Raw genomic sequence first — 19,040 nt, forward strand, 5'->3', positions numbered from 1 at the left:
GGACGCGGGTTCGTGCCCCGGTTCGGGAAGATCCCACATGCCGCGGAGCGGCTGGGCCTGTGAGCCATGGCCGCTGAGCCTGCGCATCCGGAGCCTGTGCTCTGCAATGGGAGAGGCCACAACAGTGAGAGGCCCACGTACCGCAAAAAAAAAAAAAAAAAAAAATGTAACTGGAAGCACGCTAGTGGGCAGGCAGCATTACAGCAGTCTGATTTGGTTGCTAATATACTTCTGAAAGGCCAGACCAACGTCCAAAGGCTGGGACAAACTCCAGGATGTGTTGTCCGTTGTGTGGACAGAGTCTTGAGCCAAGTGGATGTCCTCTTCACATGGTCCAAAGATCTGTTTTGGGAATTAAAACCTCCGTAGACACCCTCTCAGGCACTATTCACATGGTGGTTCTGATCGTGTCTTCTGATATCATTATGTTATGCTTCTTGCTTACTTCCACCTTTTAATTTGTGCTGATACGTGCATACGTGTAGTTTCTTTTTGTTCTTTTTTTTTTTTTTAAAGAAATTGGCATCTCCTGCAGGTCCACCTGGGCAGGACCCAAGCAGCCAATGGCAGTGGTGGCTGGGGGTGTGTGGTCCCGGAACAAAATCCCCATGGATACAGAGGGACAACCGTATTTACTGTGTTGTCTAAGATGCCCACTGTGCCCTTTCTGGTTGTTTTTTTTTTTTTTTTTGGTTCTGTCGTCATAGACACATACTGGGCCGGCAGGAAGCACGTGTGACCGAGGATGGCTGTGTATTTCTACTTCCAGGTTTATTGTACATTTCGAATGGTATGTGCGTGACCCTGTAATGATGTGTGGCCTTTCTTCTTTCCCCAGAATGTCGAGTGGTGAAGTCCACTTCTTACACCAAAATAGCTTCATCATCCCGCAGGAGCACCACCAAGAGCCCAGGACCTTCCCGGCGCAGCAAATCCCCGGCATCAACCAGCTCAGGTAAAGCTGCAAAGGAACCTGCAGTGACTGCCTTGTTTCTGACGCACAATGAACAGAGGGTGTGTGAAGCCCAGAGCGTGAGATTTCAAGAGAGTGTAGATTCCGGTTTATAATTTTAGAACATGTTGAAGTGGTGGAACAGATTTGCCAGAGTCTAGCATGTTGGCTGTAAGAAAAAGCATCAGGTTCGGGAAAACTTAGTAAAGATTCAGAAAACCCAGACTTGCCCACAGATAGAAGTACTCTTCTGACTTGCATCATTTCTGCTGCAAAAATTATATTTTAGGATAAAGGCCCCCAGCGCCAGAAATCTCTGTTAAAGCATTTGTTCTTCTTGGGACTGGCTGGTGAGGAGTTTACAGTTTATATTTGCTGAGCCTTTGTTTAACACATTTTTTATTCTGGCCCCAGCATGGCTCTGGGGCTAAAAGCCGTGAGGAGAGACTGGTGCTGGGGTAGCTGCAGTGACTCTGGGCCTGTGACCTGTCTGTCCTTGTGCTCTAGTGCTGGTGTTGGAGCAGGATGTGTACTTATAGGATGACCGCCTCAGACCTACCTTTTCCTTCTTTGGTCTTAAATCTGGCATCAATTGGGACTTCCCTGGCCGTCCAGTGGTTAAGACTTTGCCTTCCAGTGTAAGGGGTGTGGGTTCAATCCCTGGTCGGGGAGCTAAGATCCCACATGCCTCGCAGCCAAAAAACCAAAACATAAAACAGAAGCAATAGTGTAACAAATTCAATAAAGACTTTAAAAATGGTCCACGTCAAAAAAAAAAAAAAAGAAAAAAAAAGAAATCTTAAAAAAAAACTGACATGAATCGGTTTGTTTGTTTGGGTCTTAGGTATAAGGTCTACTTCACGATGGAAGGGAATTATTTATTAAATGCTATAAACTGTTGAATGTGAATTATTAAATGATACATACATCAAAGTGATTGTCACCTGATTTTATGAAGGCAGGGAAGCTCTTAGAAATAGGGACCAAGACCTATAGGGTCTATATTGAAGCCTTCTTGTACTCAGCAGTGTGGTCCCAGAGGGATGTGAAAAGAGCTCTAGGCTGGGGGCTACAGGGCCTACCTCTGGCACCACTGCCCAGTGTGAGTTATAACCTCCCTATTTAAAATTGGAGGTGCTATATACTGTTTTTCCTCGTAAAAGCTAAAATTGAAACCTCCAAAGTCAGTCTTGGAAGAAGGGACTCTTAGTTGGCTGGAGAGCTAGACCACCGGACCCATGTTAGTTCTCTAAGAGTTGCCTTCCCCTGGGGGCATTGCTAATTATTGCTATTCCCTAGACAGGTCTGCAAAGACCTTCTCCTCGCTCTGTGTTGGCACCGATGAGCTGCCACTGTCCCTTTCTGGCTGTCTAATCATGACAGCCAAGATTGAATGGAGGCCTACAGGAGGAAAAGATGGTAATACAGAGCAAAAAAAGGGAGAGAGAATTTTTGTAGCTCAGAAATAAATAACCTTGTAAATAGTGAAGAGCCTATTTTATTTCAAAAAGGAAGCTAAAATTTCAGTTAAGAAAAAAGAATCATAAATCTGATCTTAAAAAGATAATAATGAATATAGGAAATTGTTTCACTTTGGAATTAATTGGTCACATAGTTACTATTCACCATCTCTTAAGATTATATAAGTCTTATAAATGTATTTAATTATAATCTTATAAATAAAGATGAATATATCAGTTACCAAAAGTAATTTTGGAAACTCAAAAGAGGAGATAGGCAACTGTATTAAATGTATTTGTATTTGTCACCGCCAACGTTTGGAACCATTTCCTTTAGAAGTTTAAAATGCATAGGATACATTACTTCAAAATTGATAGATTGATTCAAACAATCATTTCTGTTTTCTGTTGTTTCCCTGAATCTCTTTTCCGCTATAGTTAGAACCTGGTTGGTTTGACCAGCAATCACTTGTAATGTGCGATAGGTATGCCATGCCCGGGAGTTATCGTTTCCATACAGAAAGCAGAATCCAGATCCATTCTAAAATCAATATGTTCTTGAAAAATTAACACTTCAGTCAAGGTATCTTTAACTTTTAGGCCAAAATTAATTAAAAAGCCCTGCTCACGTTTTCTTTAATATAAGCCTTTTACACATATCAAGTTTTCAACTTCTTGCATTTTGATTTAGAAGATATCATACAATCATTTCCTGGTTATATAAGAGCTTATAATATGTGATGACTGTCTCTTGATTCTGACTTGCTATCAAATCTTCCCACCTTCCTCTGGATGATTCTAATTTAGAGGGGGTTTATAGAGCAGCAATACCCGGTCGCAAATGAGTGGATTACGCCAGGGACCCCAAGATCTCTCCCTTTCCCCGGGACCTAAACGCAGGGTTTAGGAAGTCCAGTGGTGTTTATGTATCTTTTCAGGCCAAGTGCAAATGCTGGATGTCAGGGGATCACCTGCCTTGTCCCCCTCCACTGAACTAGCCTAAGATTCCTGTCTCTGCTCAGGTTTGTCTCTTGAAACCGTGGAAAGGAGCAGTGAATTATCTCTATATTGACTGTATCCGAATTTTCTGAAAATAGCCTATTTCATTGTTTTCCATAAATCGTAGGACTGGAAAGTGAACAATTTTCCTTTAATACTCCTTAAACATTGATGTTGTCCCAAGCCCCATTCCACCATGAACCTGACTTAACATTAAGTAATCTTTGTTTTTCCCCCTTACACAAGTACCTAAAGTTTGAAATGATTTCTCCTTCAGTTTTAAAATTTCTACTTCCAATATTCATCTTCCTGCATGATATGGAGATGGGAGCATCGTACAGAGTTAAGATTTGTAGGTTCCCGTGTTGTTTGTGGTCATATTGTTGGCTTACATTTAAATGAAACGTCAGAGTTTACATAGAACTTTTATCTCTTTGATCTATTTTGATCCTCCCAACAAGAAGCAAGACAAGACATTATTCTTTGTTATATAATCACATACTCTATTTTTTAAATGGGGAAGCAGGCGTAGAGCTGGGGGAACTGCTTGGCCCAGAGTCACAGAATTCATAGTGGCAACTCAGAGCTGGCACGTGGGGCTTCCAGTGCTCTGGATACAGCAGGCTGGCCATTCTTGATACCTGCTTCTTCACGTCTGCTTATTAAAATTTTGATCTTAAGGAAATAACTGATGCAGCACCTAGTTTAAGATTGAAATTTACAACACCATAACCCTTTGCAACAGAAGCCTGAGCGTTAGTCCCAGACACCAGCATTCTGGGGGGTGAAGTGATTCACCCTGACTTCAGGATGTATGTCAGTGGTAGACAGAAACTTTCCTTTGTAAGTCAGTCTTAGAATAAGAATGAGAATGCTTGGTAAATCTTGTCTTTGCTCCTTAGTCATTTCTCTTCTTGGAACTAGAAGAAGTTAGAAGTGTTTTATTAATGTAAGGTATTCATTTAGACATTCAGAAATATCCAGTTCAGGCCTGCTAGTGTCAGGCACTTGCTAGGCGCTAATAATGCAGAGATGAAAGAAACAGCCCTTCCACTCAAGAAGCACACAGTTCAAGCCCCCTAAATAATTTATAGATAACATAATTCACATAGCTGTTGAATTATTATTAGTCTCTGTAGCAGTAAGGGTCCAAAGAAGGCAAATTGGAGCTGGAAGAAAAGAAACCAGAAGTCTTAATAACAAAAGAAGAATAAGGAGCCCCCAGACAATTGTGTGCGGAGCCATTGAATGAGGTATCACTAAGAAATGGGGAAAATGGGTTTTAGCTTCTTAAAGGAACAAGAATACATATGAGCATCATAAAGAGAGTTTAATATGGGTTGAATCTTTATTCATGTGTCTGTCTTTGGAACACAGACATCTCATAAAATGTGTAATTTAAAAGTGAATTTCTTTTCAACAAATTCCTTTGTCTGCATAGGGAAGTGATAACAAAGTGCGTCCCTAAATAAGAGTATTCTGTGCACTCATTCAATTTCAGTAAGAATGGATAAGGTTTCATTTTACTTTATATTGTTTTCTTAATATTAAAAGTATAAGAAAACCACATTTACCTATCTTGAATTTTCATTACTGTAGTCCTCCTTAAAAACTTAGAGATTTCAAAATTTTGACCTCTTCTTGGATTCCTTAGAAAAACATGGGTTTGTTTGTTTGTTTTAGTTTTGTTCCCATTTAGATGGACGGCCAGTTTTTTTTTTTTTGTTTTTTTTTTTGTAGAGTGACTCCTTCTGTTTAGAATCTCTATCTATACAAACCATGACAAACATAACTGAGTGCCCCATGGTGCCTTACGTTCATCAATCCAAGCATGAGCTGATGCACTTTCTTGCCCTCCAGAAGCTTATAGTCTAAGGTAGAAACACTCATAGCAACAACCATTCATTCATTCAATATGCATTGAGAACCCACCATGGACTAGTGATGTGAGAGTTGCAAGAGTGAACATTTGAAAGAGGGAAATCTGGATGCCTTAGTTAATGACCTTCTACCATGACAGAAGCATCATTCCATATTTCCCAGGCTTAAAACTTACTTGTATGTGACTCTTGAAATCCTGAAGTCTTTTTATTTATGCTAGTCAAAATTTACTTTTTTACAGTTATATAAAAATATTTTATGCAACATATGCAGATAAGAATCAAAGCTGGGGAAGCAAAGAGAATTTTAATCAGCTTACTGGTCCAATTTGTCAGTTGTTAAAATTTATATCAAACACCTTCAAAGGCAGATTGCTAGCTATTAATTTTTTAGCTCAGTCTTTTTCCTTTAGTGTAGAGATTTCAGCCATGTATTTTCTATAGAGGATCTTTTCTGCCTTGGCATTCCAAGAGAATTGTTGAAAACAAAATGCACCAAGAAAATCAAGAGGGCTGAAGATTCATTCCCTGTGTTTTTAGAATTTTTTGCTGCCTATAAGCTGAATCCTCCTTCCATTCTCTTTCCCTGTACCCATCAACTGCCCCTAGCACTCACTGTCAGCAGGTGAGTATTTCCAAAGATACTCCTCCAAACTTTGAACGGTTATCTTGACCCACCGTCTTTGTGGGGGCAGCACTGTATGTCAACTCCTGTTGTAAAGTCCTCACTGCTAATGCTCCATGTTAATTAAATAAATATTTCCTGAGCATCTACTGTGTGCCAGGCTTGTATTAGTTTGTAAGGATACAAAGATGATTAAACTGCAGTTCTTGTCTTCAAGTTGGGAAACAAACATATATAACACTATGATAGTGTAGTAAGGGCTGTGACAGCCCAGAGAAAGAAGGGGCTAAATCTCATTAATAGGGTCAGAGAAAAAAGACTTATAAATTGGGACATGAAGGATCTTGCCAGGAGAAGGGCCAGGAGGACCTCACCACCTGAGAAAACAATGAGAGTTAAGGCACAAAGGCATGGAAGTATATGGCATGTTTAAGGAGCAGTGGCTCGTCCAATAAAAATGAATGGTAGCATTACAGGAAAGGGAGAAGATGGTGGTAGCCTAGTTGGTTGCACTGAGATTACACAGGGCCATGAAGGCATAATTGTGTTGTAGGTATTAGGGGGTGAAAAGGGATTTTTAGTAAGGCCAGCATTTGATTTTTATCTGAATTTTGGAAACGGTACAGTGGTAGAGGGGATGGCTACACGTGAAGAGCCAAGAGCCAGGAAGGCTCCATGAAGTCATCCTGGAAAGAATTGTTAGGACAGAATTTAAACAACAATGCTTAAAATGGGGGAGACTTCAAAAGGGAAATGAAACCAGGAATTTCACTGGATATGAGGCCAGAGAAAGAGAGAGGCATTAGAGATGTGGAGCAGATTTGCCAATCGAAGAGGAGAGGTAGGGAATGGGTCCCATTTTAGACCTGTCCCATGTGAGATGCTTCGGAAGCATCAGTGGGCAAGTAGTGAGGGACGGTGTGTAAGTCAGGTGTGAGCTGACAATGCGTATTTGAGAGACCCTGGCATATAATAGTGTTTTAAATAATAGAAATGTAAAATACCTCTCCCCTCAACCCAAGGAGAGATTTGTAAGGATAAGGATGAAAATGGAACCACGGGGAACATCTGCAGTTATAAGAGCACATCAGGAGGACCTTCAAGATGGCGGAGGAGTAAGACGCGGAGATCACCTTCCCCCCGACAAGTACATCAAAAATACATCTGCATGTGGAACAACTCCTACAGGACACCTACTGAACGCTGGCAGAAGACCTCAGACTTCCCAAAAGGCAAGAAAATCCCCATGTACCTGGGTAGGGCAAAAAAAGAAAAAACAGAGACAAAAGAATAGGGACGGAACCTGCACCTCTGGGAGGGAACTGTGAAGGAGGAAAAGTTTCCACACACTAGGAAGCCCCTTCACTGGCGGAGACGTCGGGTGGGCAAGGGGGAATGCTTCGGAGCCACGGAGGAGAGCGCAGCAATAGGGGTGCGGAGGGCAAAGCGGAGAGATTCCCGCACGGAGGATCGGTGCTGACTGGCACTCACCAGCACTCACCAGGCCAAGAGGCTTGTCTGCTCACCCGCTGGGGCGGGCGGGGTCTGGGAGCTGAGGCTCCAGCGTCGGAGGTCAGATCCCAGGGAGAGGACTGGGGTTGGTGGCATGAACACAGCCTGAAGGGGGCTAATGCGCCACGGCTAGCCAGGAGGGAGTCCAGGAAAAAGTCTGGAACTGCCTAAGAGGCAAGAGACCATTGTTTCGGGGTGCGCGAGGAGAGGGGATTCTTCCCCTGTCTGCCTGCAGAAGGCAGAGCACCACCTAAATGAGCTCCAGAGATGGGTGTGAGTCAAAGCTATCAGCTTGGAACCCAGAGATAGGCATGAAATGCTAACACTGCTGCTGCAGCCACCAAGAATCCTGTGTGCAAGCACAGGTCACTCTCCACATCCCCCGGGGAACCTGTGCAACACGCCACCGCCAGGGTCCCGTGATCCAAGGACAAGTTCCCTGGGAGAACACACGGCACGCCTCAGGCTGAACACACACTGGCCTCTGCCGCCACAGGCTCATCCAGCATTACAATTATAACTACTGTACCCCTCCCTCCCCCGGCCTGAGTGAGCCAGAGCCCCCGAATCAGCGCTGCTTTAACCCCGTCCTGTCTGAGCGAAGAACAGACGCCCTCAGGCGACCTACATGCAGAGGCGGGGCCAGATCCAAAGCTGAGCCCCAGAAGCTGTGAGAACAAAGAAGAGAAAGGGAAATCTCTCCCAGCAGCCCCAGAAGCAGCGGATTAAATCTCCACAATCAACCTGATGTACCCTGCATCTGTGGAATACCTGAATAGACAACGAATCATCCTAAAATTGACACAGTGGACTTTGGGAGCAACTGTAGACTTGGGGTTTGCTGTCTGTGACTGATTTTTTTCTGATATTTACGTTTATCTTAGTATAGTTTTTAGCACTTGTTATCCTTGGTGGCTTTGTTTATTGGTTTGGTTGCTATCTTCTTCTTTATTATTATTTTAATTTTTTATTTTAATAATTTAAAAATTTTATTATTATTTTCTTTATTTTTTTTCTCCCTGTTCTTCTGAGCTGTGTGGCTGACAGGGTCTTGATGCTCTGGTCTGGTGTCAGGCCTGACCCTCTGAGGTGGGAGAGCTGAGTTCAGGACATTGCACCACCAGAGACCTCCCAGCCCCACATAATATCAGCTGGTGAGAGCTCTCCCAGAGATCTCCATCTCAATGCTAAGACCCAGCTCCACCCAATGGCCAGCAAGCTCCAGTGCTGGACGCCCCATGCCAATCAACTAGCAAGCCAGGAACACAACCTCACCCATTAGCAGAGAGACTGCCTAAAATCATACTAAGTTTACAGATACCCCAAAATACACCACCAGACACAGCCCTGCCCAGTAGAAAGACAAGATCCAGCCCCACCCACCAGAACACAGGCACCAGTCCCCTCCACTAGGAAGCCTACACAAGCCACTGAACCAACCTCACCCACTAGGGGCAGACACCAAAAACAATGGGAACTACGCACCTGCATCCTGTGAAAAGGAGACCCCAAACACAGTAACATAAACAAAATGAGAAGACAGAGAAATATACAGCAGATGAAGAAGCAAGGTAAAAACCCACCAGACCAAACAAATGAAGAGGAAATAGGCAGTCTACCTGACAAAGAATTCAGAGTAATGGTAGTAAAGATAATCCAAAATCGTGGAAATAGAATGGAGAAAATGGAAGAATTAACAAGGACCTAAAAGAACCAAAGAGCAAACAAACAATGATGAATAACACAATAAATGAAATTAAAAATTCTCTAGAAGGAATCAATTACAGAATAACTGAGGCAGAAGAATGGATAAGTGACCTGGAAGATAAAATAGTGGAAATAACTACCACAGAGAAGAATAAAGAAAAAAGAATCAAAAGAATTGAGGACAGTCTCAGAGACCTTGGGGACAACATTAAATGCACCAACATTTGAATTATAGGGGTCCCAGAAGAAGAAGAGAAAAAAAAAGGGTCTGAGAAAATATTTGAAGAGATTATAGTTGAAAACTTCCCTAACGTGGAAAAGGAGTTAATCAATCAAGTCCAGGAAACACAGAGAGTCCCATACAGGATAAATCCAAGGAGAAACAGGCCAAGACACATATTAATCAAGCTAAATTAAATACAAATACAACCAAAAATTAAATACAAAGAAAAAATATTAAAAGCAGCAAGGGAAAAGAAACAAATAACATACAAGGGAATCCCTGTAAGGTTAACAGATGATCTTTCAGCAGAAACCCTGCAAGCCAGAAGGCAGTGGCAGGACATATTTAAAGTGATGAAGGGGAAAAACCTTCAACCAAGATTACTCTACCCAGCAAGGATCTCATTCAGATTCGACGGAGAAATTAAAACCTTTACAGACAAGCAAAAGCTAAGAGAATTCAGCAACACCAAACCAGCTTTACAACAGATGCTAAAGGAATTTCTCTGGGCAGGAAACATAAGAGAAGAAAAGGACCTACAAAAACAAACCCAAAACAATTAAGAAAATGGTAATAGAAACATACATTTCGATAATAACCTTAAACGTGAATGGATTAAATGCTCCAACCAAAAGACACAGGCTTACTGAATGGTTACAAAAACAAGACCTGTATATATGGTGTCTACAAGAAACCCACTTCAGACCTAGTGACACATACAGACTGAAAGTGACAGGATGGAAAAAGATATTCCATGCAAATGGAAATCAAAAGAAAGCTGGAGTAGCAATTCTCATATCAGACAAAATAGGCTTTAAAATAAAGACTATTAGAAGAGACAAAGAAGGACACTACATAATGATCAAGGGATCAATCCAAGAAGAAGATATAACAATTGTAAATATTTATGCACCCAACATAGGAGCACCTCAATACATAAGGCAAATACTAACAGCCATAAAAGGGGAAATCTACAGTAACACAATCATAGTAGGTGACTTTAGCACCCCATTTTCACCAATGGACAGATCATCCAAAATGAAAATAAATAAGGAAACACAAGCTTTAAGTGATACATTAAACAAGATGGACTTAATTGATATAGGACATTCCATCCAAAAACAACAGAATGCACTTTCTTCTCAAGTGCTCGTGGAACATTCTCCAGGATAGATCATATCTTGGGTCACAAATCAAGCCTTGGTAAATTTAAGAAAATTGAAATCGTATCAGACATCTTTTCTGACCATAATGATGTGAGATAAGAAGTCAGTTACAGGGAAAAAAAACAAAAAAAACCCACAAACACATGGAGGCTAAACAATACGTTACTAAATAACCAAGAAATCACTGAAGAAATCAAAGAGGACATTTGTCATTAGAAACAAGTGACAATGAAAACATGATAACCCATAACCTGTCGGATTCAGCAAAAGCAGTTCTAAGAGGGAAGTTTATAGCAATACAGTCCTACCTCAAGAAACAAGAAAAATCTCAAATAAACAACCTAACCTTATATCTAAAGCAAATAGAGAAAGAAGAACAGAAAAAAACCCAAAGTTAGCAGAAGGAAAGAAATCATAAAGATCAGATTAGAAATGAATGAAAAAGAAATGCAGGGAACAGTAGCAAAAGTCAATAAAACTAAAAGCTGGTTCTTTGAGAAGATAAACAATATTGATAAACCATTAGCCAGACTCATCAAGAAAAAAATGGAGAAGACTCAAATCAACAGAATTAGAAATGAAAAAGTAACAACTAACACTGTAGAAATACAAAGGATCATGAGAGATTACTACAAGCAACTATATGCCAATAAAATGGACAACCTGGAAGACTGAACCAGGAAGGAATAGAAAATATAAACAGACCAATGAAAAACACTGAAATTGAAACTGTGATTAAAAATCTTCCAACAAACAAAAGCCAAGGACCAGATGGCTTCACAGGCGAATTCTGTCAAACATTTAGAGAAGAGATAACACCTATCCTTCTCAAACTTTTCCAAAATATAGCAGAGGGAGGAACACTCCCAAACTCATTCTATGAGGCAACCATCACCCTGATACCAAAACCAGACAAAGATGTCACAAAGAAAAAAAACTGCAGGCCAGTATCACTGATGAACATAGATGCAAAAATCCTCAACAAAATACTAGCAAACAGAATCCAACAGCACATTAAAAGGATTATACACCACAAACAAGTGGGGTTTTTCCCAGGAATGCAAGGATTCTTCAATATATGCAAATCAATCAGTGTGGTAAACCATCTTAAAAAACTGAAGGAGAAAAAACATATGATCATCTCAATAGATGCAGAAAAAGCTTTCAACAAAATTCAACACCCATTTATGATAAAAATCCTCCAGAAAGTAGGAATAGAGGGAACTTACCTCAACATAATAAAGGCCATATATGACAAACCCACAGCCAACATTGTTCTCAATGGTGAAAAACTGAAACCATTTCCTCTAAGATCAGGAACAAGAGAAGGTTGTCCACTCTCACCACTAATATTCAACATAGTTTTGGAAGTTTTACCCACAGCAATAAGAAAAGAAAAAAGGAATAAAGGAATAAAATAAATAAATAAAAAATAAAAGGAATCCAAATCGGAAAAGAAGCAGTAAAGCTGTCACTGTTTGCAGATGACATGATACCATGCATAGAGAATCCTAAAGATGCTACCAGAAAACTACTGGAGCCAATCAATGAATTTGCTAAAGTAGCAGGATACAAAATTAATGCACAGAAATCTCTTGCATTCCTATACACTAATGATGAAAAATCTGAAAGAGAAATTAAGGAAACAGTCCCATTGCAACAAAAAGAATAAAGTACCTAGGAATAAACCTACCTAAGGGGACAAAAGATCTGTATGCATAAAACCAGAAGACACTGATGAAAGAAATTAAAGACAACACAAATAGATGGAGAGATATACCATATCCTTGGATTGGAAGAATAAACATTGTGAAAATGACTCTACTACCCAAAGCAGTCTACAGATTCAGTGCATTCCCTATCAAACTACCAATGGCATGTTTTTGCAGAAATAGAACAAAAATTTTCACAATTTGTAGGGAAACACAAAAGACCCAGAATAGCCAAAGCAATCTTGAGAAAGAAAAATGGAGCTGGAGGAATCAGGCTCCCTGACTTCAGACTATACTACAAAGCTACAGTAATGATAACAGTATGGTACTGGCACAAAAACAGAAATATAGATCAATGGAACAGGATAGAAAGGCCAGAGATAAACCCACGTAGATATGGTCACCTTATCTTTGATAATGGAGGCAAGAATATACAATGGAGAAAAGACAGCCTCTTCAATAAGTGGTGCTGGGAAAACTGGACAGCTACATGTAAAAGAATGAAATTAGAACATTCTCTAACACTGTATACAAAAATAAACTCACAATGGCTTAAAGACCCAAATGTAAGGCCAGACACTATAAAACTCTTAGAGGAAAACAGAGGCTGAACACTCTATGACATAAATCACAGCAAGATCCTTTTTGACCCACCTCCTAGAGAAATGGAAATAAAAACAAAAATAAACAAATGGGACCTAATGGAACTTAAAAGCTTTTGCACAGCAAAGGAAACCATAAACACAACGAAAAGACAAGTCTTAGAATGGGAGAAAATATTTGCCAACGAAGCAACTGACTAAGGTTAATCTCCAAAATACACAAGCGGCTCAGGCAGCTCAATATTAAAAAAACAAACAACCCAATCCCAAAATGGGCAGAAGACCTAAATAGACATTTCTCCAAAGAAGATATACAGATTGCCAACAAACATATGAAAGGATGCTCAACATCACTAATCATTAGAGAAATGCAAATCAAAACTACAATGAGGTATCACCTCACACAGGTCAGAATGGCCATCATCAAAAAGTCTACAAACAATAAATGCTGGAGAGGGTGTGGAGAAAGGGGAACCCTCGTGCACTGTTGGTGGGAATGTAAATTGATACAGCCACTATGGAGAACAGTATGGAGTGTCCTTAAAAAACTAAAAATAGAACTACCATATGACCCAGCAATCCCACTATGGGGCATATTTCCTGAGAAAACCATAATTCAAAAAGAGTCATGTATCACAGTGTTCATTGCAGCACTATTTACAATACCCAGGACATGGAAGCAACCTAAGTGTCCATCAACAGATGAATGGATAAAGAAGATGAGGCACATATATACAATGGAATATTACTCAGCCATAAAAAGAAACAAAATTGAGTTATTTGTAGTGAGGCGGTTGGACCTCGAGTCTGTCATACAGAGTGAAGTCAGAAAGAGGAAAACAAATACCATATGCTAACATATATATGTGGAATCTAAAAAATAAAAATAAAGGTTCTGAAGAACCTAGGGGCAGGACAGGAATAAAGATGTAGAGAATGTACTTGAGGACATGGCGAGGGGGAAGGGTAAGCTGGGACGACGTGAGAGAGCGGCATGGACATATATACACTACCAAATGTAAAATAGATAGCTAGTGGGAAGCAGTCACATAGCACAGGGAGATCAGCTCGGTGCTTTGTGACCACCTAGAGGGGTGGGATAGGGAGGGTGGGAGGTAGGAAGACGCAAGAGGGAGGGGATACGGGGATATATGTATACGTATAGCTGATTTACTTTGTTATACATCAGAAAATAAGACAACATCGTAAAGCAATTATACTCCAATAAAGATGTAAAGAAAAACAAACTCATTTGTCTGTCTTGCAAAAAAAAAAAACCAACACATCAGCAGAGACAAGGGGACAATGAGAATGCAGTAACGGAAGTCAAAGGGGCAGAAAGTTTTGAGATGGAGGAAGAGGCAGAAATGTTAAGAGGGCAAGTAGCATGAAAACTGAAGGGAGGTCATGAGAACTGGAGCTAGGTCATAGGATTTGGCAGCGAGGACACCACTGGTGACCTGTGCAAGGTCCATTTCAGGGGGCATGTTTTCCCAGGGGGTCATTATGGGACTGACCCGGGGCTGACTCCCAGGCTAAACTCCAAGGAGAGGCTGCCCTGCAATCAATACCTGGTAGGATGTGGGCAGAGTACCCAGAGCCCATCAGTCCCAGGACCCTCATCCACCCTGATCCTTGGTTCCTTAAGTGCCTGATTCCCTCATAGTAACCACGGCGTATTCTGGGATCCCAGCTGACACATTTTCATAATTTTAAATCAGAGGACTCCAGATGATTCTGTTTTATTGTTGAATTAGAGATCTCTTTCCTTTCACCCTGAAATCGTCTTTGACTCCTTTTCCCCCTCCTCTTCCACGTTTCATTGGTCACCAGTCTTCGTGGCTCTTCCTCTACTGTCGTAGGACTCTGCTTTCTCACGGCTGCAGAAGCCACTTGCTAGCTGGCCTCCTCCCCTTTGTCCTCTGCCCCTTACATCTGCCCTGCGCACTAATGTCAGACTTGTTGCCGTTACTTACCGTCTGCTAAATAAAGTCTGGACTCTATTCTCAGATAAAAAACTGTCTTGATTTGGCCACAGTCTTCCTTTCCAGCTGTAGCTCCCATGTCTTCTCTGGACTTGTGCTCCAGCCTATAAACCAACTTAACTTTCCACCAGACACTCCTTGGACTTTTCCACCTCCTACCTTTATTCCTATCACTTTCTAGAAGCCTACCTTTGTCACTTCTGGTCAAAAGCGCACACCACCAGGTTGGCCCCGCCGACCTCTGTGAGGGTCTTTCCCACCTCCGCAGACCTGTGACAGTTGATTTGGCTCCTGGGCTACAGGTGACATGCTGTATTACCCTCCCAAGTCTTAAGGTTTCTGAGGGCATGTGTTCTTTTCACATCCTACAGTGCCTTCAAGTTCATGGTCACTACTAAGTAAATGTTGACCAGATGAGTGAATTGAGGAACAATAGGATCTTTTCAAGTTGCTTAGACTTCCTGAGGTTCAAGGGCCTTTTTGTAAATATTTCTTAAATAATTAATTCATAGAGCCATGTTCCTTTCTCCATCCCCACTGTTTTCTGTTGACCTCCCCACTTGCCATCGTTCTCAATAGATAAGATAGTCCCTTTGAATTGGACCCATTGTCTCAGTGTAAGAGAATGCAGACAAATGGAGAAAATTAGGGCTCCATCTCACCTATGAGGTGAGCACCTATGAAGATAAAATTAGGAAAAAAGAATTTATTCTCAAGAGTTCCCCCACGCATTAGACGCTTGTCTATTTTCTCTTTGCCTCAGTTGACTCCATCTGCTTTTTTTTCTTTTTTGTTTTCTTCTCAGTAATGTGGCAGGCAATGGACAAGGGCTGGGAAAACATATTTTAGAGTATCTACAGCCTCCTCCACGATCAGGGAGAGAGGGAAAGTCTAGGGCAAGCAGCCAGATCTCCTGGGCAGCATGCCTGAATCACCGCCCCCTGAACACACAGTCGGATACATAGAACCATAGACATGCAAACTCGATCCCTCCTCCCCTGCCTGCAAGTGCAGTGGCATAAATAAATGAGCCATCTTAAGTGCAAAAAGCAGATAGGGAAACAGCAAGATCGGTTTTCAAGTCCAAAAGGTTAGTCACCTTGTAATGAGATAGCCTTGCGTAGAGATTGTTCTAACTTTGGGACCAGTTTGAGGCATTTTAACATTTAGTTTCCACTTGCTGTCTGAGTCTGTTACCAACGAAACTGTAAAGGGAAGAAACCCTTTAAATTCACAAAGGGTTTGCTAACATAACATACATATGAGCTTAGAGTCATTTAAAAGAAGCAATGAATTCTAACAAGGAAGCCAAGTATTTCCCAATTCTAGAGTTTTTTTAGTAACTTTCATATTCAATTGTAAGTTTTGGGAGACAGGGAACACTACACAGAGTCAGGCACGTGGTAAGTTCACGCCGTGTGTGCTGACTGGTTGATTACAGAATCCTGAATTCATGGCTCCAGTGAGTAGAGTAGGATCATCCATCTGAAATGATGAAGGATGAGGTGAGGTCGGATCTTTCATGGGGAGTGATGTGCTGTGACAGATTCAAGCTGTAGTGTCCCTGATAGGCTGAGGTGCCCCTGAGAGGGACATGGACTAAAGATGGTGGAAGTCAGCCCCACAGATTTCTTCCACAGCTCTTTGGTGGCTGGTTATATAATTGATCATCACGGGATATGAGAATAAGCCAGTCTAAAGCTTAGCACTTCTCATTCAGGAGGTAACAAGCAGAGCAAAAGATACAGGGTTTAAAATGTGCCCCGACAGATCTGAGCAAAGGAAACCAGAACTGGATATAAGGCAGTGGATCTGATGAGTACTTCGGTAATTCAGACGTTAGTGACTTCGATTAAGATAACTAATTGTTAGACCTGCTTGGCCATTTAAAAACAACCATATGAAGTTGAATTTTTCCCATTCAAAATAAAGAACTATTTAATACAGGCCTCTGTAAAATAACACCGTTTGTTAGTTGAATTTTAATGAGTTCTATTAAATAAGTGACAAAGCCCTTTTTTACTGGCACTCAGGGACTTCTGGTATTACAGGATTAAAACACAACTGAACTCAGTACATGTGTCAAACTTACTTATGAAAAGAAATTAATTATTCCAGCAGTGATCCAACCATAAGGTGTATGATGTTTTCTGGAGGTCAAGAACCATTTTAAGAAGTTGCCAAGAGGATGCTTTTTAGGTGGCTAAGAGGAAGAGTCTGAACAGAACTCTGACCTTAAGAATGCAGTCGTTCCCAACTTACAAGCAGATCACGTTCGAAAAATGTGTGATTGTAGATGACTTTTTGGAACTCGAGCTTCATTTCTCCAGAGAGATGGCAACACAAGTAGAAGCTGTGAGCCTAGTGGCTGTCAGTAAAGGAGGTGGGCTGGAGTGCCCCAGTGAGAGAGAAGCCTGCACGTCCTCAGCTCTCCAGACAGGGGCAGAGCCCTCGACGTTTCCTGAGGTACCAGGGCAGGCCACTCATGGGAAAAGTGCGCAGTTCTTTGAGTAAGATGCGAGTGGGACTCAGTTCTAGCTCTGCTGCCTTTGAGCTGTTCGTCTTTGGGCTAGTTACCTCTCTGAACCTGTTTCCTCATCTCCAACAGGAAAAATGACACCAACCTACAACACAAGTTTTCTCCCTCCCTCCCTCTGTCTCTCTTTCTCTCTCTCTTTCTCTTTCTCTTTCTTTCTTTCTTTCTCTCTCTCTCTTTCTTTCTCTCTTTCTCTCTCTTTTCTTTCTCTCCCTCCCTCTCTCTCTCTTTCTCTCTCTCTCTCTCTCTCTCTCTTTTTCTTTCTTTCTTTCTTTCTTCATTCAGTGCACCTCTAGCCTTAATCCTCTTCAATCAATCAGTTAACCACATCTGATAGTTTTTACCTCTTAAATCTCTCTGGAATGTTTCCATTTCCCTCCACCTCCACTGCACTGCCCTAGATGGAGCCACACCATCTCTCTGACCACAGGACCTTTTAAATGTGCCCCTATCTCTCCTACCTGGACATTTGGCTAAGGGGTATCCCTGCTGCCATTATTGTTCCCCTCTCAAGCATTCTTGACAGGGTAAGAGCTCTTCAGAGCTTTTTAAAATGCAGATCTGATCCCCTGGGTTCCAGCTTAAAATCATCCAATGGCTTCTCATTGTGCTTTGGATAAAACCCAAACTCCTTAACTTGAATTTCAAAACCCTGCGTTATGTGACCCCTGCCACCTCCTCCATCCTTATTCGTAAGGTCCTTCCCTCCAACTCCACTTGGCTGCTATGCTGACTTGTTTAGGTCCCTTCAAAGCACCATACTTGCCCCCTCCTCCGTGCCCAGCCATGAAGCAGGTGGTCCTCTTGCCTTGGAACGCTTTCCCTCTGCCCTACCCTCCTTCCCCTGGCAAACTCCTCCTAATCCTTAAGATCTGGCTTCACTGCTTCTTACCCTCTCTGTAGGGTGTAGGCCAGTCTTGACCCCATAGGTGGTTAGGATTCCAACAGCAACATGCAGTACTCCCCCTCTCAGAATACTCTGTTGTGATCACTAGTTGAGCTATGTGGTTTCCCTGCAGGTTAGAAGGCCGGTGCAGTAGGGAAAGTGGTGGTAAGGAGTGCAGAGATTTCGGCCTCCACCCTGTATTTGCTGGTCAAGTTGCTTATCATCTTTATGCCTCCTCATCTATAAACTAATACTGCTTGCCTCACAGAGTTATCCTGAGAGTTAAATGAGATAATATGTGTGTGTGTATGTGTGTGTATATATATGCATATATGTGTATATATTGGGTTGGCCAAAAAGTTCATTCGGGTTTCCCTGGAAGATGTTACGGAAAACTCAAATGAACTTTTTGGCCAACCCAGTATATCAGTATAAAAGGTTTAAGTGTGTTAACTAGTCCATAGAAAATAAGTCTTCAATAAACTGAGATGCACGCGTAATGAATACTTAGTAAACGCAAGCTTTTTGTTGTCGCTTTGTTTTGTTTTTTTTTAAGCTGAGTATCGCTACGGCTGTTTTCCTGGGAGTGCACTTTCTCTTTTTCTTTATGTGCCATTGGCTTGGTAAGATTAGAGTCCCAAAAGTAAAACTGTGAGTACTGTGTTTGCTTTCCCATTTGCTCATTTCTTCCCAATCTGCGTAGCCTGTAGGAGTGATGTAAAGACGTAAAGTGATGTAGAAAGTGGGCGAAGAAAATATTATGTTCACAAAGCCTGTTTTCCAGTCAACTCCTAG

At 41.5% G+C, this 19,040-nt stretch overlaps 1 protein-coding gene across 3 annotated transcripts in view; it reads left to right on the plus strand.

Moving 5' to 3' along the window:
• DCLK1 (doublecortin like kinase 1) overlaps positions 1–19,040 on the plus strand; it is a 356,039-nt gene that overhangs the window by 260,074 nt on the left and 76,925 nt on the right. For all 3 annotated transcript variants that reach the window (XM_029209842.1, XM_029209843.1, XM_029209841.1), the window contains exon 5: positions 839–955. In XM_029209842.1, coding sequence (XP_029065675.1) covers positions 839–955 — 117 coding nt within the window. The remainder of the gene's footprint in view (positions 1–838; positions 956–19,040) is intronic.

This window comes from Monodon monoceros, unplaced genomic scaffold (genome assembly GCF_005190385.1).
Source record: "Monodon monoceros isolate NGI ecotype Baffin Bay Population unplaced genomic scaffold, NGI_Narwhal_1 Super_Scaffold_8, whole genome shotgun sequence".
NCBI lineage: Eukaryota > Metazoa > Chordata > Mammalia > Artiodactyla > Monodontidae > Monodon > Monodon monoceros.